Below are 21,523 nucleotides of genomic sequence, written 5' to 3' on the forward strand. Positions count from 1 at the left end.
AGAATTACACCTGTTTCTTAAAGCTAGTAGTGAGAGCTGTGCTCGTCTGCTTGTTGTGCAGGGCCCTCGCTCACCAATGTGCAGGTCAAGCCAACACTGACTGGCCTGGGCTCTCTCAAAGTGCCAAAACAGTCATGATCCTTAAGGTCTTCTGAGCTGTCGCTTATAGTGGCTGAATGTAGAAGCTTGACCAGACTATGTGTCGGCAAATGCCTTTCTAACTGCAGCCCTTCCAGCAGTTGCCTATTATAGAGTGATGAAATTTCTTTGAATTTGTACGAAGTGTGTTTTGTGCAACTTAATGGTCCCCCTCCATTTGGCTGCAGGTGGTGATGTGGAAAGTTTATCTCCATACTGCTTGCCATTCCTCCTTCTATCAATGAATGGTAGGCTTAAATACTAGACTCCCCTTAGGTTTTCTACACTGTCTTTTGTCACAGAAGAGAGAACGGTGCACAGGTAGGAGGTGAGTGTAAGGAATGTTAATGTGCGGAGTTCATATTTAGGATATGGGCATTAAATGTCAGTAGGCTCAAATTTGACCCACCCGTTTTTTCGGCACACTCACCAGAGATGCGGCGACTTTGTGGGCTGAAAACGGCGCCGATAAAATCTCCCCAGATTCTGGCCGCTGTGTTGCCTGTCCCGGGGCGTGGCGTGGCATGGCCAGTTGATTGGGGGGCGGAGCTAGGGCCCTGCACCAGAAACAGTGTCGGCAGCTCCATATGCGCGTTGGAGTGTGCGCACATGCGCAGTAGCTCCTGCTCCCAGCCTCTGTGTGCGTGCTGCAGCGTGAGACCCAATGCGTCCCGCCCCTATCCCAGGCCGAGTGGCCTCCCACACAGGCCGGCCTGCTGCTTTCCCGGGCTAGAAGCAGGTTGCTGCGGGGCCCAAGCTGCGGTGGCGGGGGGGTTGGTATTGATTCCGGGGGGTGGGGAGAGGGGAGTTCCGAACCGCAGGGTGGGTTCGATCACCGACCCCATGGGGGTAGGGGGTTCCGATCCCATGGACGGTCCGATCCCCAACCTAGGGAAGATCTGATCCTCAGACGTGTCCGATCTCTGATCCCAGGTGCTGTTCTGATCCTGGAAGGTCTGATCCCCTACCCTGGGAGGTAGGGTTGTTTGTCAGGGGCGGGCTGATGGTGGGTGAGCTTAGGCAGCTGGGAGAACATAAGAATTACGAGCAGGAGTGCTTCTATTTTTTATTTGGATATTTTGAAAAAATTATGTAAATATGTTTTGTCTCATTACTACTTTTAGTTTGTAGTTTAAGCTTCCATGAATGCTTCTGTTGTATAGTAAATTAACTTTGCGAAGATTGTCATATGATGTCCTGTACAGCTGTTTGATCCTATTCACATTCTTTAGTCAAGTCATTAAGTTCTGCTGGCCTCCGATGTACCTACCTGCGCTGATTTCTTAACTCTCCGCAAGGGTTTTCTGTGCGGCCACAAGTGGCCACATATGCTAGCCTAAGTTAATTTGGAGTAACTATCAGCTGGCCAAAGTGGCCTAAATGGCCAAAACAGGTGTAGGTGGCTGGTATCACCCCCTTTTGAAAAAAACTAAACTAAACTAAAAAGCTCCTAACTAACTCACTTACACTGGCGCAAATGGAATGTGCAAAATAGGGATTTTTAAGATACTCTAGAAAAATCAAGTTGCTCCAAAAAAAACGGAGGAACTCCTGGGCAATTTTGAGCCCATTGTTACTGTGTTGCTATTTGACCTTTGATTAAGATAGAGAATCTGTCCTCTGGAAATGTTTGCCTCCAGGGTGTTGATTAGTGTGGGCACCCTCTGCTCTTGGGTGATTCGGAGGCAGCCAGAATTTGCCCACTCAATCTCTCAAGTTCAGCATGCTCGAAGGATATGAGATAGATCTCTTGCCCTGTCTGTACTGCCTTTAAATAGATTAGAATAATGTATTTGCTTAATTGGATAATTGAGTCATTTAATATTTAGCGGTATAATTTAGACGTTAGGTCGGTATGTTGCATGTCAGATGGTTTTGTGGTTTCCTTGTAAGCTACAGGTTCTGCTTTGTGTTTTTTTTTAAATAATCAGAGGATCTCTTCATATAAAGTTTAATCCAATTCAAAAAATTGTGCCAACTGAATATTGTGAACAAACACACCTTGCAAAGCTGAATTACTCATGTATATTGACATCTCAAGTCTAAAGAAACAGCAACATCAAAACCGATTCGGTCACTGCAACAATTGGCTGGTTCTGCAGACACATGCTGCAAAAAACCCCACAAGTTTTTTCCCCATTATTTCTGCATTCACATAGTAATTAACCTATAATAGATTATTGTAAGCTGTTTCTTACTAAGGTATTAATTAATTTGCACCTATAACAGTAAAACCAATAATTCACTCGTGCTTATCAATAAGCAGCAGGTAAATCGTGTGCCTTATCCAAGTGTCTCTGTGTAGGACGGTGCGTGTCAGTACAGGATTGGATTGAGAGCCATTGCATTTGAACCCAATCCTGTTCTTAGTTGGTGTCCATATGTGCACTTCAAGTGGTGGGGTTATTAGGTTGTGGTCAGAAGCTGAAAAACTAGCCATACTTGTCTATCTAGTTGGGGATAATGAGACAAATTGTGGCAGTCTGGTTGATCTACCTCAATATAGACCAGGGATTGAGACTGGTACATTACTCGGGGTACAGCACAAAGCCATACAGGCACAATAGATCTGCACTGAATCTTGAAGGCTCAAATGTCACATGATGGATTTGTGCATTGATTAACAGAGTACTCTTCCCTTGTGTGATATCAGTATGGCATGTTCAAGCCATATTCATTCCTTGTAAAGGATATTCATTTGTAAGATTCTTTTAATAGATACTTAAAAAATACACACATAATTGTGTTTTCCATTTTGTTCATGTTATTATCTTCCTTCACACTACATCTACATGCTTTGCAACATCTCTCCCACCTTTAAGAATATCCTCAAACTAGGTCCTTTTTCACAACACTTCCAATTTACTCCCAGCTCCTGCTTGCTGTCCATTATCCCTCTTTCCCCATGAAACTCTTTGGGACATTTTGCTACGTTGCAGTCATTATAGAAGTGCGGATTGCTGCCACTCACTCTTCAGTGGAGATATTTATAAAACATGGCACAGATATTGGAAAATGTTAATATTTAGAGATCTCCATACAGTGATGATAGGATTTCTTGCTGTCGGTCTGTGCATTGGAATTAGAGGAGGGAACCTTGTATCAGAAGAATCTTGTCGTCTTAAGAGAAATTTGCCCCATTAAATTAGAACATACATGCAATGTTGCACACCTGCTCAAAGGCTCACAGAAAAATATTTAGCACAGGAGTAAGGGGAAGAAATGCAATGCACTTTTGATATTTTACTTTTGAACTCTTAGGGCTAGAAATTGGTCTTTTGGCGATAGCGGTATTTTTTCGGCATTTTTTTCCAAAAATACCATTTAAAAATAACGCAATTTTTTTAAAGGCATAAAATTGGCAACAAAATGTACCCGACGGTAAAATTCGACATTGCACAAGGATTCGCGTTGGAAACCATGGTCCTCGCCGACTTTAGTCCGAGGCTGATTACTGTTCAAAAGACACGTTCTAGGAGGGGGGGAAAATGCACAAAATAAAATTGCAAAAAAATTACCAAACTTTTCAAGACCCTTAATTAAATAATCACTGCAAAAGAATTTAAAAAATAAAAACTTTAACTTGCCTTTTTTGCAGGTGTTCATACATACCGCTGTTCTGGGGCTGCAACGCAGGCTTTTCTCGGGCGTTTTTTTTGCACAGAAAACAGATGTGCCAATTTGAAGCAATATCGCTTTTTTCGTCTTGCACGACAGCAGTCTGCTTTTCAGCGGTATTTCAAAACCACCGGCGCACAACTTTGGCCAATTTAGGTGAACACATTTTATCATCAAAAAGGCAAAATATCGCCGAAAAAACAGGTACAAGGCTGACCAATTTTTAGCCCTAATCTCTGCCATGCCAATGCAACCTGAATTTCTTCCGTGTTCATCTGTGCGCGCATTTAAGCTGCCACTCCAAACCTGAGCCCATTGCTTTGATTGTGTTTTCTTTTCCTTGGCCGCTCTTGGGCCCTTCGCTCATCGTCTCCTCTCCTGCCATCCAGTCATGCCACCATTCATTTCATCCTCTCTGGTACTTTTCTCCAACCCGCCACATCTACTGCAACTCGTCATTACTCTTCTGCCTTCCTACTCTGCTGCCACCATTCCAGACTTGAATTCCCCCCTAGATAAGCCAACAGCTCATTTCTGTGCCTCTTGCCGTTCTCTGGAAGGTCCATTGAAGCATCTTACAAGCAGCGACACCAACTGACACATCTCTCTCCTTGACCTTCCCATCCAGTGTAGCCCACTATGGCTAATCTCGCCACCCTCCTTTCCATCCACTCACACAAGCTGCCACTTCCTCTTCGGACTCTGCCAGTGGGTCAACAATCACTGCCCATCTCTGCATTTCTCCCCAGAATGTCTGTTCACTCACTCACGAACAAGGCCCTTGCTATTCTAACTTTATTGTGGACAATTGCATTGACACCATGGCTTTGACTGAATCTTGGCTCACCGGTGGCAAGACCTTGCACTTAATAAAGCCTCCCCACCTGGCTATATTTTCCACCGCTTGTCCTGCTCAAACTTCCGTGATGACGGTGTGTCCCTTTTCACCATTTCACATCACCAAGTCTCTCCCCCCTACTTCTTGGCACCTTCGAGCACCTCTCGCCATTCTCTACCACAACCAAGCCCCATCCCAAGTTTATCCCTAAAATATCCTCCCTCTTTTCCTCCATTAGTCCCTTAGTTAACTGAAATCACTGATGATGATGAATCACCATATCAACTTAGCTTACCCCCACTCCTCTAATTTCAGTGCTCTGCTGTCTTCCCGAAATCTCTTCCTCCTTTTAAATTCTTTATAACCATATTCACGATCATCCCCTCGACTGTTGCCATCTCATGTGACCTCTCATACAAACAAAACTCCAAACACTTTTTGTATCCCTCCCACCAACAATCCCCTACCATGTCCCAAACCCACTTTCTTCTGCATCTGCCCTGGGGAAAATCCTCCGCCAGGTGACACTGACCCAGCTGCTGATCTGAAATAATATTTTAGTTAATACCCAGACATTGGCCCTTTTACACTTTATAAAATGTAATTTGTAAGTCTGATTAAACTTACTCTCTTGCGTGGTAGCTGGGAGAACAGACTAATGCAGTGCTCCCACAACAACCCATGAGCATCTGTTACATAAATAGTTGTGCTGAAGTATTTAACAGAGCAGTCTTGCTTCCTTTATTATCTAGGAGAGAGTGATTTGCTTTGCAATCCACACACTAAGCACAGTACATAACTTATACCAGTACTTTCTATAATCTATTATGGACAAACAAATAAATCAAGTCTCTTCAATTCCTCCCATCTTCATTTTGATCCTGATCTACTGAGTGAACAAAATTATATTTCGGTTGAATTAATAGGTACAGAAGGATAACCAGATGATTACTGTGTTAGTGACCTTCCTGTAATAAGCAGATTAAGAGTTGTTTAGATCTTGGGGTGGGTGGGGAGGTCTAATAAGTTCAAGAGGAGATGTCGAGCTACCTAAGGAGTAGGTGTGCACTTTGAATGACCTGAAATCCATGAGCTATTTGGGAAACTACTTTTCTCTTTTTTTCCTATCCTCCTACTTCCACCATGCAAGGAAATTATATTTACCCCCAAAAATTCATTTAATCATTTGAAGTAATACAAGAAGTGTATCTTAGTAAAATAGTTGAATGGTGAAACCTTTGATCCCTTTTAGCATTGACAAAGTAGTCAGCAACATTTTTTTTAAGTTGCTTCATAAATGAATAACTAATTTTCAGAAAATGCTGACTCAGCAGGTCAGTCAGCATCTGTTCAGGTAGCAGATAAAAGTTAACATTTTAGGTATCTCGATCCTTGATCAGAAATTTTAACTTATTCGCTCTTTCCACGGATTCTGACTGAACTGCTGAGTGTTTCCAGCATTTTCTGTTTTTAGTATTTTAATTTGTCATTCTCCCTTGTTATCCCTATACCATTACATCGTGGCAAGTAGCCAGGCAACCTGCTTCTATTAATGGAGCCAGCTGCTACTAAAATGCACGACAGTGACTTGATCTCTAATTTTTCATCTCTGTTTCATGTTGGTAAATACCTATTTTCTTCATAGCATCTTCCTTCATCTAAGCCTTGCTGAGATCAAAATATGTATGTGCCACAGTCCCCTCTCCATGTTAACCATGATATTAACTATATTTGTTACATTCATTTTTATCTTGTGCAAATTTTTGGAAGCATCAATTTAGTGATCTGTTGGTGGATTATCGCTTCCAGAAAGCATCTTTTCATGGGAAGCCAGGATAATGCCTCCTGGTATCAGCACTTGCGCTGGTAGTTTCCTCAGTGAGGGTGTCTGAAAAACTGATACAAGCCCCTCTGTTGGTGATTAACCAGACAGAATATTTTGTCTGTAGCAGTTTTAATTGAATGGCAAGTTGGTAACTTCAGCTGTTTTTTTAAAAAAAACACAATGCTCTACTAATGAGAACTTCGTCTTGCCCACAATTACTCTAATCAGAATTTATCTTAAATGCTGCAGTAGAATCTGTTGTATTTCTTGTGTGTCTTGAAATAACTTTTTAAAAACAGATTTCAAGTCTTTTTTACACATTTCAAATTGTGATAACAAAAGGTACTGTACTTTCTTTTATAGATGAATCTGCGTTCTATATTCACAGAGGAACAGCAACGAGTATTGCAGCGTTATTATGACAGTGGAATGACAAATCAAAGTAAAAATTGCTTTGGATTAATAATACAGTGTGCACGTGAAACGGGGTTAGATTTTAATGTAGTCAGGGTAAGTAGTATAAAATTCTTCCACAGCCATATTGGAAATGTTGGGTTTATACTGGATCCCAGTAGTATTAAATAATGGAGTAGTATCCATTGTGACACTTTGTCCTCTGCAAGATGTTTATCACAGACAAGACTACAGTTCCAAACCAAGTCTTGTGAACACAAAAGGTCAAATCTTGTGTTGTAACTGCTAAAATGTTCAGAATTCTTAACTGATTGGTGGATCTGTAAATGCTTTATGCAGAGACATCTACATACAAATTTGTGTCCAGATATGCAGGAAGCTTAATGAGAAACCTTTTATGCGCAAATATCATTCAGAAGCAGTTTGTGGCAAGGGGAGAGTTCTCTCTTCTTTTAAAAGTGCTACATCAAACTCGCCCTTAAGTATTTGCCTGTAAAATGCAGTCCTAAAAATAAATCACACGTCCAAATTTGTAGGTTGGAATTTTGCTTTCTGTTGTACAGGTATTTGCAAGGCCTGGGCCTGAATATACCATTTTATACTGGCAGCCGCGCTTCAGCCATCCCTGGTGTTGAGTACTTCTAATGAACAGTTAGATGGGTGCTGGGAGCTTTTTATTTCAAGCTACAATTACCTGTTGGGAGTTTGTTTATAAATTTAGATTTGTATGTATGGGTTTAATTTACAGGCAGATACCCAGACAAAGCCACTGCAGAACTCATTATAGTCCTCTTCCCTGTGGATTGGCATTCTCTGCTGTCCACTGGACCTCAAGCCTAGTGGATCCCACGATATCTAATTTATTTTGTACTACAAGTTTGTGTAAATATGCCTTTTCTTAGCCTTGTGCCTGGCCAGTGTTCAGTCCAATGTCATTTTTTTCTGCAGTGCTAGAACTGAAAATAAATGCTTTTTTAATTTGTGAATCTTTAGGTGTATGCAGTCATACTTTCACTGTTTTCAATGGATTGTCAGGTGGCTTTCCATGGTGCTTTATTAGAAGGTTTGTGTGACTGGCTCAGTTGTACTGCTAACATTGTGAAATATTAAGAAATAGTTAACTGAATACATCAAAATTTCACTAGACTGCACTAGATTATGAATGTAAACTAAGGACACAAAAAACATATTTTCCTCTCCAATAATTTTTGCAAAAAACACTTGTTCCGAAAAAACTTTAAAAAAAATATAATTCTCGAAAGACCAATTGTGGGTAAGCTCCTGCAGAAAGTATTGAATTCCAGGGCAGATCTGGACTGAGTGAGCATATCAAAAGCTACAATTTTGAGGCACTACCACAGCAATTACAAATATATATCAAATTCACTTTTGAAAGTTACCATTGAGTCTGCTTCCACTACCTTTTCATGCAGTGCATTCCATATCAGAACTTCTCCCTCTTCTCTCCTCTAGTTCTTTTACTAATTATCTTAATTCTGTGTTCACTGGTTACCAGTGGAAGCAGTTTCTCCTTATTTACTCTGAATGATGAGACTTTTTCCATTAAAAGTGGTATTGGTTTGTTTAAAAATCCAGGGCATTTAAAATTTGCACCCAGAAGGGGGATTAAAAAGAACGCTTAAAATCAGAAATAAAATCAGAAAATAGTGGAAATGTGAAACGAATGAACCATCCTAATTTTTCTTCTCTTCTAACCTGCATATTTCCAGCATTTCCTGTTCTTTATTTATTAAAATTCACATGTGTCTACACTTTGCAGAGGGAAAATTAGTGTTTACTCGAAACACGAAAGGTGGTTTCGAGAGGGAGGCAGAGAATTGCGAGAGGGCATTCCTTACGAATGGAGGTTTTCTTTGATAAAATAATTGTTGTGCTGCACTGCAATTTTGATTCAAATTTGGTGCTGCAATATCCAAAGTGGCGTCGCTCCTGCTCAGCTAAACTTAAGTACGATAACTTAAGTACGCTAGAAATACTCAGCAGATCAGGCAACATCTATGGAGAAACAGAATTCATGTTTCAGGTCGGTGACCTTTCATTGTCGACTTAAAACGTTAACTCTGTTTCTCTCCCAACACTTTCTGTTTTTATTTCAGATTTCCAGTATCAGCAGTATTTTGCTTTTGTTTAAGTAATACAAGTCTTGACGGTCATTGTACTGTTGAGATGAATAGCATTGTTTAAAAAGAAATGAACACTTCATTATCCAGGTTCTCTTTATTAACTGTTTTCTTCTAAGCAAGGATTACATTCTGCTGTCCAGCATTGGTTGTTTATGGATTTCTTAAAAACTAGTAACACAGCTGTATACAGATTATGTTGATGCCGAGTGACTGGTTGTCGGTACCACGCACCTGTACTTTCCACAGTATGTTTAAAATCCATGCAAGAATACGGCTTTAAATGAGTTTCACCGCACAATTTTAAAGTTCATTATTAAAATTGTATGTGGCTAGTGTTTCAATAACATGGAATGAGAAAAGGCAATTTGACTCAGTGAGTCCACTTCTTCCTCACTCCATGTACAGTTTGCATTTTCACGGCCTCCTGCAATTTTATCTTCTGAAGGAAATAAATAGCCACAAGGAAAAAGGTGCCAGAAGATTAAAACTCTTGACATCACTTCTGACTCTCGCATGTAATCTAGCAAAGCACCAGGATATCCAATCTAAAATTTGCATCCACTCAGTTTTCTCCAGCAATGGAATTTCAACGGGACCATCTATTCTAGACGTCGTCCAGTGTTTAATACAGTATTTGGTTATGCTTTATCATCTCTAACTTTCACTGGAGTTTCTAAGCAGCTATACATTTTAACTCTTATAAAAATTAGATTCTAGGTTAAACAGGTTTTTCAATATAGCTAGCTTGGGGTTGGAACAGGGGTAAGAGAGAGAGAGAGAGAGAAGTTCTTTAAATTGTTGACTTTAGTTGGAGCTTGTTTATTCCATGCCTGTGCGCTATAGTAGCGAGATCAGTTCAGTAACAGTTACATTAAGCATATTTTTAGGTAAGACTTGAACCATGCCCCAAGTAAGTTTCCATATGGGGGCCTTCCTTTTCCAACTTTGGTTTTAAATCCTGAATAATCCCCATCGCTCCTTCTTAGTACCAGTTTTAATGTATCGATATCCTTTTGGAGGTAGGGACGCCCAAAAACTACACACTATTCCAAATGTGGCACTACCAGTGATTGATTTTATCCAATTCTTTCAAGGTGCATTGGCACCTGATTAGCCAAATTGTCATAAGAGGTCTTGTTCACCACTTGTTGCTATGGAAACCCATCCATTAGGTCAACTTTTCACATGCAAATCTGACTGCAAATTGCTGGAATCTTAGTCTTGCATTTCAAGTTTCTGTCTGAGTCATTGGATGGTACAGCCATGCAAAATCAAGCTGATGGTAATTGTAAAAGTAGATGTGATTCTGAGAAATGGAACTTTAATTGAAATTCTTAAACACACTTTATTAAAAGCTACAACCAAACTTGTTTTTTGGTAAAAGATCTTTTTAATAACGAACTTATAAAATCACCAAGTTATGAGGATTGGCTGCCTTCTCCCTTCTATTCCTATCTATTTTAAGCAGGCTGCACTGAGCTTTTCTGCTTTTTACTTGAGCATGTTCTTAATTTATTAAAGTTTTTAAAAAAACCATTTTGCACACTTAATGGCATCTGTTTTGCAGACTTGGATTGGCAATAAAAGAAGGAAACTGAATTCTACAAAATACAGTCTGGATGATACAGTGTCTATGCAAGGACCAACAGGTAACGGTATGGTGGGAAAATCTGAGACGCCCGTGAAAAATACTGGCCTTGTGACTCCATCCCAGTGCCAGCAAACCATTTTAACATCACCATGCCGAAATGTAATGGTAACGGGTGTGTTTACCTCTACCCATTCTGTTAGTGGACAAGGGCTGACCCACCAAAAGGATGGCCACAGATGCGAAAATCCTAAGGGTCCTGTACATAGGCCCATTGGGCGAACGATAACTGAAATGGAATTACAACCGCATGTCACTAGTCAAAGACAGTCTGTTTCTAAAAACCCTGCAATTCCATTTTGTGAGAAAATGACTCCTGGATCAAGACACTTAAATCTTCATAGTCCCACCAGCACTGTATACTCCTCCAGTCCCAAAAACTACAGTCCTGGTTATGTTCAGACTGAAGTAAATAGAGTACAGTCAGCAGCAGCTAAGTCAGTTGGTGGGTGGCCAAAACAACAGTTTAATTCAACCATTGCAGAACTGTCTCCATGTCCACTGAAGTTCAATTCTGAGCCTCCTTTCTCAAGAAGCACTTCCAGCTGTTCATCTGATTCAAAGGTTAACCGAAGCGCAGGAGACCCTGCTGTCAGCTCTCTTCAGATCCGTGATGTATACTCGCTGGCAGGCAGTGAGCAGTCCCCAAGAAACAGAGGGGACCATGCGTTTAGGAACTCGCGTCAGATGGAAAGTGGATGCTTTTCCATTGCCATGGAAACGGGAGATGTTGATGAGTATACAAGGGAGGAGGAGCTTGCATCAATGAGTTCGGAGCTGAAGAATCATCCAAGAATTTCTGAAGCAAATACACCAAAAGAAATGGAGTGCTCAAATACGTCTCTTGCAATGCCAGTGAAGAACATTAGCACTGGCACGCCACAAGTCAGTGCGAGGGATGTGCCTGGAAGTGTATTCTACCGCAGTGGAGAATTCCGAACGCCAGGGACAGCAATGACCTTGTACAGTAATGCTTCATCAAAGGATTCATTCAACCTCCGCCTTCCGTCATCTAGCAACCAAAGGCTAACCCCCAGTCAAAGCAACTATCAGGTAACAGTACTTATTAGTTTTTTTTAGATCTGTTTGGAAATTATGCTGCAATTGTGTAAAATTGAAAAAGAGATATGCAATCATTTAAAATGTAGTTGTATGTGCATAAAATCACATTGTTCATCTGCTGAATGCTTGCCTTTTGATTTTTAAACCTCAGTAAAATTCTAACATAAGTGGCAATATAATTTGTTCTTGATAGTTTAATTTTTCAACCAGTGTCTGATTGGATACTTCTTTTGAGGCAATTATACTTGGAGTCAATCTTTGTTTTCGATATAATGTAAACACACACATTTTATTTTGTTGACTGAATAGTCAAAAATATCAGTAATCTTTATTGCTAATTACAAGTCAATGTAAAACTCAAATATACTGTAATAAAGTTGGAACATGGACCTGATCTCTCCATTACATTGAAAACCTTCGTGTTTCAAAAGTTAGAATGTTTGTCTTCCAACCCAGAAGGTTGAGAGTTCAAAACCTGCATCTGTCCTTGGGGGAGTGTTTGCTAGTGCTGTGGGGGAGTGTTTGCTAGTGCTGTTGGGGAGGGGTTAAACTAATATGGCAGGGGGATGGGAACCTATGCAGGGAGACAGAGGGAAGTACAATGGGGGCAGAAGCAAAAAATAGAAAGAAGAAAAGCGAAAGTGGAGGGCAGAGAAACCCAAGGCAAAAAGGGCCACATTACAGCAAAATTCTAAAGGGCCAAAGTGTGTTAAAAAGACAAGCCTGAAGGCTCTGTGCCTCAATGCGAGGAGTATTCGTAATAAGGTGGACAAATTAACTGCGCAGGCAGCAAGTAACAAATATGATATAATTGGCATCACGGGGACATGGCTCCAGAGTGATCAAGGCTGGGAACTCAACATCCAGGGGTATTCAACATTCAGGAAGGATAGACAGAAAGGAAAAGGAGGTGGGGTGGCGTTGCTGGTTAAAGAGGAAATTAACGCAATAGTAAGGAAGGACATTATCTTGGATGATGTGGAATCGGTATTGGTGGAGCTACGGAATACCAAAGGGCAGAAAACGCTAGTGGGAGTTGTGTACAGACCACCAAACAGTAGTAGTGAGGTTGGGGACAACATCAAACAAGAAATTAGGGATGCGTGCAATAAAGGTACAGCAGTTATCATGGGCGACATTAATCTACATATTGATTGGGCTAACCAATCTGGTAGCGATGCGGTGGAGGAGGATTTCCTGGAGTGTATTAGGGATGGTTTTCTGGACCAAATGTCAAGGAACCAACTAGAGGGCTGGCCATCCTAGACTGGGTGATATGTAATCAGAAAGGACTAATTAGCAATCTTCTTGTGCGAGACCCCTTGGGGAAGAGTGACCATAATATGGTAGAATTCTTTATTAAGATGGAGAGTGACACAGTTAATTCAGAGACTAGGGTCCTGAACTTAAGGAAAGGTAACTTCGATTGTATGAGACGTGAATTAGCTAGAATAGACTGGCGAATGATACTTAAAGGGTTGACGGTGGATAGGCAATGGCAAACATTTAAAGATCACATGGATGCACTTCAACAATTGTATATCCCTGTCTGGAATAAAAATAAAACGGGGAAGGTAGCTTAACCGTGGCTAACAAAGGAAATTAAGGATAGTGTTAAATCCAAGGAAGAGGCATATAAATTGGCCAGAAAAAGCAAACCTGAGGACTGGGAGAATTTTATAATTCAGCAGAGGAGGATAAAGGGTTTAATTCGGAGGGGGGAAATAGAGTACGAGAGGAAGCTTGCTGGGAACATAAAAACTGACTGCAAAAGCTTCTATAGATATGTGAAGAGGAAAAGATTAGTGAGGACAAACATAGGTCCCTTGCAGTCAGATTCAGGTGAATTGGGGAACAAAGAAATGGCAGACCAGTTGAACAAATACTTTGGTTCTGTCTTCACGAAGGAAGACACAAATAACCTTCCGGAAATACTAAGGGACCGAGGATCCAGTGAGAAGGAGGAACTGAAGGAAATCCTTATTAGGCGGGAAATTGTGTTAGGGAAATTGATGGGATTGAAAGCTGATAAATCCACGGGGCCTGCTAGTTTGCATCCCAGAGTACTTAAGGAAGTGGCCCTAGAAATAGTGGATGCATTGGTGATCATTTTCTAATAGTCTATCGACTCTGGATCAGTTCCTATGGACTGGAGGGTAGCTAATGTAACACCACTTTTTAAAAAAGGAGGGAGAGAGAAAACGGGTAATTATAGACCGGTTCGCCTGACATCAGTAGTGGGGAAAATGTTGGAATCAATTATAAAGATGAAATAGCAGTGCATTTAGAAAGCAGTGACAGGATCGGTCCAAGTCAGCATGGATTTATGAAAGGGAAATCATGCTTGACAAATCTGCTAGAATTTTTTGAGGATGTAACTAGCAGAGTGGACAAGGGAGAACCAGTAGATGTGGTGTATTTGGACTTTCATAAGGCTTTTGACAAGGTCCCACACAAGAGATTGGTGTGCAAAATTAAAGCACATGGTATTGGGGGTAATGTACTGACGTGGATAGAGAACTGGTTGGCAGACAGGAAGCGGAAAGTCGGGATCAACGGGTCCTTTTCAGAATGGCAGGCAGTGACTAGTGGGGTGCCGCAGGACTCCGTGCTGGGACCCCAGCTATTTACAATATACATTAATGATTTAGATGAAGGAATTGAGTGTAATATCTCCAAGTTTGCAGATGACACTAAACTGGGTGGTGGTGTGAGCTGTGAGGAGGGCGCTAAGAGGCTGCAGGGTGACTTGGACAGGTTAGGTGAGTGGGCAAACACATTGCAGATGCAGTATAATGTGAATAAATGTGAGGTTAGTGGCAAAAACATGAAGGCAGAATATTATCTGAATGGCGGCAGATTAGGAAAAGGGGAGGTGCAACGAGACCTGGGTGTCATGGTACATCAGTCATTGAAAGTTGGCATGCAGGTACAGCAGGCGGTGAAGAAGGCAAATGGTATGTTGGCTTTCATAGCTAGGGGATTTGAATAAATGAGCAGGGAGGTCTTGCTGCAGTTGTACAGGGCCTTGGTGATGCCTCACCTGGAATATTGTATTCAGTTTTGGTCTCCTAATCTGAGGAAGGACGTTCTTGCTATTGAGGGAGTGCAGCGAAGGTTCACCAGACTGATTCCCGGGATGGCAGGACTGACATATAAGGAGAGACTGGATCGACTGGGCCTGTATTCACTGGAGTTTAGAAGGATGAGAGGGGATCTCATAGAAACATATAAAATTCTGACGGGACTGGACAGGTTAGATGCAGGAAGAATATTTTCGATGTTGGGGAAGTCCAGAACCAGGAGACATAGTCTAAGGATAAGGGGTAAGCCATTTAGAACTTAGATGTGGAGAAACCTCTTCACTCAGAGAGTTGTTAACCTGTGGAATTCCCTACCGCAGAGAGTTGTTGATGCCAGTTCATTGGATGTATTCAAGAGAGAGTTAGATATGGCCCTTATGGCTAAAGGGATCAAGGGGTATGGAGAGAAAGCAGGAAAGGGGTAGTGAGGTGAACGATCAGCCATGATCTTATTGAATGGTGGTGCAGGCTTGAAGGGCTGAATGACCTCGTCCTGCACCTATTTTCTATGTTTCTAAAACTGCCCGTCACTCAAATTGTACTTGCTTGCTTTTGTTCTGACTTTTGCAAGTTCTCAGCTAGACTGCTAGTTAGATCCCCATGGAGCTAACGGTAAGATTTTCTATCTAAGGAAGTAGTTCTGCAATACACATGCATGAGGACTTTTAGAGATTAACACAGCGTATAGTATTTAAATTAAGGTTCTTTGAGATTCCCCCAGTACTCGTAACTAAAGAAAGAGTAGGACCTGTTAAACACCATAAAGGTAATCTGTATGTGGAGGCGGAAGACATGGGTATGGTTCTAAATGAATACTTTGTATCTGTTTTCACAAGAGAGGGGCGATGCAAACATTGCAATCAGGGAGGAGGAGTGTGAAATATTAGATGAAATAAACATAGTGAGAGAGGAAGTATTAAGGGGTGTAGCAGCTTTAAAAGTGGATAAATTCCCAGGCCTGGATGAAATGTATCCCAGTCTGTTAAGAGAAGCAAAAAAGGAAATAACAGGCTCTGACCATTTTCCAATCCTCTCTGGCTACAGGTGTGGTGCTGGAGGACTGCTAATATTGTAGCTTTGTTTAAAAAGGGAGAAAGGGATAGACCGAGTAATTACAGACTGGTCAGCCTAACCTCGGTGATGAGAAAATTATTGGAAAAAATTCTGAGGGACAGGATAAATCGTCATTTAGAAATTCACGGATTAATCAAGGACAGTCAGCATGGATTTGTTAAGGGAAGGTCATGTCTGATTAACTTTGAATTTTTTGAGAAGGTAACAAGGAGGGGTCGATGAGAGTAGTGCGTTTGATGTAGTGTATACGGATTTTAACAAAACTTTTAATAAGTCCCATTTGGCAGACTGGTCACAAAAGTAAAAGCCCATGAGATCCGTGGCAAATTGGATCCAAAATTGGCTGAGGCAAGAAGCAAAGGGTAATGGTTGATGGGTGTTTTTGTGACTGGAAGGCTGTTTCCAGTGGGGTTCTGCAGGGCTCAGTCGTAGGTCCCTTGCTTTTTGTGGTAAATATCAATGATTTAGACTTGAATGTAGGGGGTATGATTAAGAAGTTTGCAGATGATACAAAAATTGGCCGTGTGGTTGATGATGAAGAATGGGGTACTTGTGCATGAAACGCAAAAAGATAGTATGCAGGTACAGCAAGTGATCAGGAAGGCGAATGATATCTTGGCCTTTATTGCAAAGGGGATGGAGTATAAAAGCAGGGAAGTCTTGCTACAGCAATACAAGGTATTGGTGAGGCCATACCTGGAATACTGCGTACAGTTTTGGTTTCTATATTTACGAAAGGATATTCTTGCTTTGGAGGCAGTTCAGAGAAGGTTCACTAGGTTGATTTTGGGGATGAGAGCGTTGACTTGTGAGGAAAGGTTGAGTACGTTGGGCCTCTACTCATTGGAATTCAGAAGAATGAGAGGTGATCTTATCGAAACGTATAAGATTCTGAGGGGGCTTGACAAGGTGGATGCAGAGAGGATGTTTCCACTGATGGGACAGACGAGAATAAATTTAAGACAGAAATAGACGCTAAGGGGTTATGGGGAGCGGGCAGGGAAGTGGAGCTGAGTCCATGATCAGATCAGCCATGACCTGATTGAATGGCTGAGCAGGCTCGAGGGGCCATATGGCCTACTCCTGTTCCTATTTCTTATGTTCTTTTAAGAAAGCTGTGGACTGCAGGAAGATATCAATGAACTGGTCAGGTGGGCAGAACAGTGACAAATGGAATTCAATCCTGAGAAGTGTGAGCTAATGCATTTGGGGAGGGATAACAAGGCAAGGGAATACACAATAAATGGTCGGACACCAAAAAGTATAGAGGAACAAAAGGACCTTGGAGTGCACGTCCACAGATCCCTGAAGATAGGAGGCCAGGTAGATAGGGTGGTTAAGAAGGCATACAGAATACTTGCCTTGGCCGAGGCATAGAATACCAGAGCAGGGGGATTATTCTTGAACTGTGTAGAACACTGGTTGGGCCACAACTGGAGTACTGTGTGCAGTTCTGGTCACCACATTACAGGAGGGATGTGATTGCACTGGAGAGAGGGTACAGAGGAGACTTATGAGGATGTTGCCTGGACTGGAAAATTTTAGCTGTGGGGAAGGATTGGATAGGCTGGGGTTGTTTTCTTTGGAGTGGAAGAGGCTGAGGGGGGACCTTATTGAGGTGTATAAAATTGAGCGGCCTAGATAGAGTGGATGGGAAGCACCTGTTTCCATTAGCGGAGGGGTCAACAACCAGGGGGAATAGATTTAAGGGAATTGGTAAGAGGTTTTGAGGGAATTTGAGGGGAAATGTTTTCACCCAGAGGGTGGTGGGGGTCTGGAACTCACTGCCTGAAAGGGTGGTAGAGGCAGAAGCCCTCACCACATTTAAAAGGTACTTGATATGCACTTGAAATGCCGTAACCTAAAGTGCTACGGACCAAGAGCTGGAGAGTGGGATTGGGCTGGATAGCTCTTTGTCGGCCTGTACCACCTCCCGTGCTGTAAATTTCTATGATTCTATGATTATGTGAGATTCCAACTGTTGTGCAATATTTACAGGTGTTTCTTTAATTTCTGCTAAGGTTTATGCTGCAGCTTTTGCCGCATCTTTACTTGCGATTGTTATAGTCAATTGGTGAACACCTCTTACATTTGATCTGGGGATTTTGGCAGAGCAATCTTTGTATCTCAAATGGGATTTGTATTTAATGCTGTACAAGCTTATTTATGTTTCTTCTGTTCATCCATCCATACATTAACATGAGTTAGATACTTACAAAGGAAGACAGCTGCTCTATATTTGATCTTGGGCATGAGTAGTTGGTTTGTCTTTTCTCATTTGGGAGATGTCTGAAAGTGCCCCTTGAAGAGTTCCACTTCACCTGATCTTTTTGCACCTTTTGAAACAGAACATATATTTCACTGAGTTACAAAAGGACCTTGGTCATATGTTCTGAACCAAACAGAATTGTTTCAGAAATGAAATCAGTTTATATTCTGCAGTATATAAATGTAAGTCTTTCTTCTGCAGTGCACATACGTTTGACAAACATGGAGCAAAGATCACTCGGATCGTTATGTGCAGTGGAATTGTAAACATAACAGAAATATTAAGAGCAGGAATAGGCTTCGAGCCTGCTCCGCCAAGATCATGGCTGATCTTCGACCTCAACTCCACTTTTCCGCTTGATCCCCCTATCCCTTGATTCCCCTAGTATCCAAAAATCTATCTCTCTCAGCCTTGAATACACAACGACTCAGCATCCACATCCCTTTTGGATAGAGAATTCCAAAGATTCACAACCCTCTTATTGAAGAAATTCCTCTTCGTCTCAGTCTTAAATAGCTGACTTCTTATCCTGAGACTATGCCCCCTAGTCCTAGGCTCTCCAGGTGGGGAAACAACTTCTCAACATCTACCCTGTCAATCCCCCGCAGAATCTTATATGTTTCAATGAGACTACCTCTCATTCTTCTAAACTCCAGAGAGTATAGGCCCAATCTACTCAATCTGTCCTCATAGGACAACCCACTCAATCCAGGGATCAATCTAGTGAACCTTTGTTGCACTGTCTCTAAGGCATGTATGTCCTTTCTCAGATAAGGAGACCAAATCTGTGTACAGAACTTCAGGTGTGGTATCAGTCCTATACAATTGTAGTAAGACTTCTTTATTCTCTAACCCCTTTGCAATAAAGGCCATAAAACCTGTCGTCTTGAATTCATTTTCAATGTCATCACGTATTGTGCCCAAAGCATTTCTCCACCATGTGTTTCCATGTAGAAGTGTGCAGAATGCTTATAGCACTGTTTTAGCACTGAGCTGAACTTTTTTTGTGGTTGAAGATTATTTTGAGAAGGATACCCCACAGTGGCATCTGCTGAGCCACCATCTGCGGTCTGAAATGTTCAGTCGTAGCTTTCCCAGGGGGTCAATGGATCACTTAGTGATCAGGTAGGCCCCAAGTTGGATAATGAAGGATTATGAAGATGTCAGGATTCTGAAATGGTAGTTCCTTGTGTCACTCGAATATTTTTTCTGCATAGGCAGAGTGCATATAAAAGTTCTCCAATTTGGGTATTTTTACTTGTTTTTGGAGATATTGCTAAAAGAAGTGACTGAGAGAAAAGTGTTCATCTACAGTGACTTGCATGTTGCTGCAAAGCAACTTATTTTCCACTTGAAACGCGGGAGGAGAAATGTGGTTCAATTGCACCTGTCTCGCTGAAACGACGAGCTATAGTAGATTTGGGAAAAGCTCATGAAAGTACAGATATACAGTTTACTCTTAATTCAAAGTTGCTTAATTTAAATGACCTGATAATTCATTTTAGCATTAAATTATCACACTGTAAAATTTCATAATTGAAAAACAATACTTTGAATTAACATCAGGAGACTGTATGTATGTGAGATGAATATATTCATGTTGAGATGTGCATGTTCCACAGCCTAACTGCAGTCAGATTGCCAATGGCATTTTGCAGCCTGCATGAGGTAAGAAAGACATTGCTTTGAGTTAACATGCATTTTATATTTTCAGTTAAACTTGGATTTTGCATAAGTTCAAATCTCTGAAGGAAAATAAACTGTTTAAAATGTTGGTAAATTTGTACTGGAGGCTGCATTTTTCTAAAGCTGTTCAAATAGGAACATAAATGAGGAAACATTCCATTTCAGTTTTGCTGAACTGCAAATACTCCTTTTGAAACAACTGCCATCCCCATTAATACCTGTGGGCTGCAATATGGAGTGTTTGAAGATGGAACACTCCAGCGATTTGAGGTATCTACTGTATATGGTCCACATCTCTGAGCCATACAGGAGGGCGGGTATCGTGCTGGCACACAATCTTTGTGCTGGTTGGAACTACACGGCACATTGACACGACATCTATTGAACTCTGAACAATTTCTGCTAAGTTCCCTTGGGGTTTTTTAAGGCCGAGTGATACTTACACTGCCAAAGCCTAATCTGAGTTGGTGGCAGTTTGTTAGAATTGTGCCAATGTGATGATTACGTGATGTCACAAGCGCACAAAACACTGCAATTCATTTTGTATAGAATCTTAGAGCACAGAAGGAGGCCATTCAGCCATCGTGCCTGTGCCGGCTCTTTCTCCAATTAATCCCACTCCCCTGCAGATTCTTCCTTCAACATCTGTAGATATCAGAAAATGTTTTAACTTGGTTCGCAATAGGGATAACCAATTGGGGAACCATCGTAGACCTTATTAATGTTTTTGTGCTCTCGCTCTGTTGAACTTTGATTTTTGGGACCCGAACTGCTAAAGACTGTTCAGGTCTGAAACCATCAGGTGCTGGGGGAATTCAGAGTCAGGTCTGGAGTTCCATTTGATCAGCTATTAGTCCTGTTCCACACATCTTCAGCATCACGGCAAAGCTAAAAATGGTGTGTGAATGGAAGCTAGAGACAATTGAATATACTGTTAACTATTGACGATGTACTTGCAGTAAAATTTCACCTCTTCCATTTTAAGGAAGGAAACTCGAGAAATCGACATGACAATTTAGGGCGTTGGGTAGAGTCAAACAGTCGTCTTGTGTTGCCCCTGCCCAAATGAGTACCAAAGGAAATTGGTTACCGTTCAAATTATAAGAGAAAATTGGAAGTGAGAGCAAGAATATTATTAGCACAATTGTTTGCCGTGCTTGCCTGTGCGTCTGTTTTGTACACCTTCGAGAACAACTTCAACATAAAAATACAACCTATTAAAAGATACTAACTCTGCATCTGTTGTCAATTAACACCTGGAAGACTGCATTCAGGGCTATGTTAACATGGATTTTAGTCAGTCCAGCAAGATAGTATGAGATTCTTGAAGCTTGGAACCCTTTTTAAAAAAAAATCGATTGTAAGCTATTCATAATACTGTCATCTGATATGAGTCTAACATGGAATAATTGCTTGAATTACTTAATGCTTCAGGATATCAGGTGAATGTGAGGAAGCTCACATTAATGGTCATTTTTATAGTTCATAACTTCCACAGTAATATTATTTTCTGCTTCAGGTGTCGGGATCTCTCCTATTGCCTTGTCTAACAGGAACATCAAGGAAAAGAACAGTAAGTGTTTTGTGTGCACCTTGCCACTAATTTTCAAATCGTACTAGTTCACTAATTGCAAAGTATTGGCCCTTTTCCCAGGGAAGCTTGCTTACTATTTAAAATGCGCATCGCTCAGCACGACATCAACCAAAATGACTTGCCAGTTTCT

At 41.3% G+C, this 21,523-nt stretch overlaps 1 protein-coding gene across 6 annotated transcripts in view; it reads left to right on the top strand.

Moving 5' to 3' along the window:
- The window catches only part of hdx (highly divergent homeobox), a 214,732-nt gene that overhangs the window by 39,270 nt on the left and 153,939 nt on the right, over positions 1-21,523 (top strand). For 2 of the 6 annotated variants that reach the window (XR_011593623.1, XM_070883100.1), the window contains exons 3-5: positions 6,783-6,929; positions 10,545-11,678; positions 21,319-21,372. Coding sequence is in view for 5 of the 6 variants with exons in the window: in XM_070883100.1 (XP_070739201.1) it covers positions 6,783-6,929; positions 10,545-11,678; positions 21,319-21,372 (1,335 nt within the window). In the remaining variant the exon portion in view is untranslated. Of the gene's footprint in view, positions 1-6,780; positions 6,930-10,544; positions 11,679-21,318; positions 21,373-21,523 lie in introns of those variants that run through there. The other 4 variants (XM_070883102.1, XM_070883104.1, XM_070883103.1 and 1 more) reach the window with 3 other exon arrangements.

Source organism: Pristiophorus japonicus, chromosome 6 (genome assembly GCF_044704955.1).
Source record: "Pristiophorus japonicus isolate sPriJap1 chromosome 6, sPriJap1.hap1, whole genome shotgun sequence".
Lineage (NCBI taxonomy): Eukaryota > Metazoa > Chordata > Chondrichthyes > Pristiophoridae > Pristiophorus > Pristiophorus japonicus.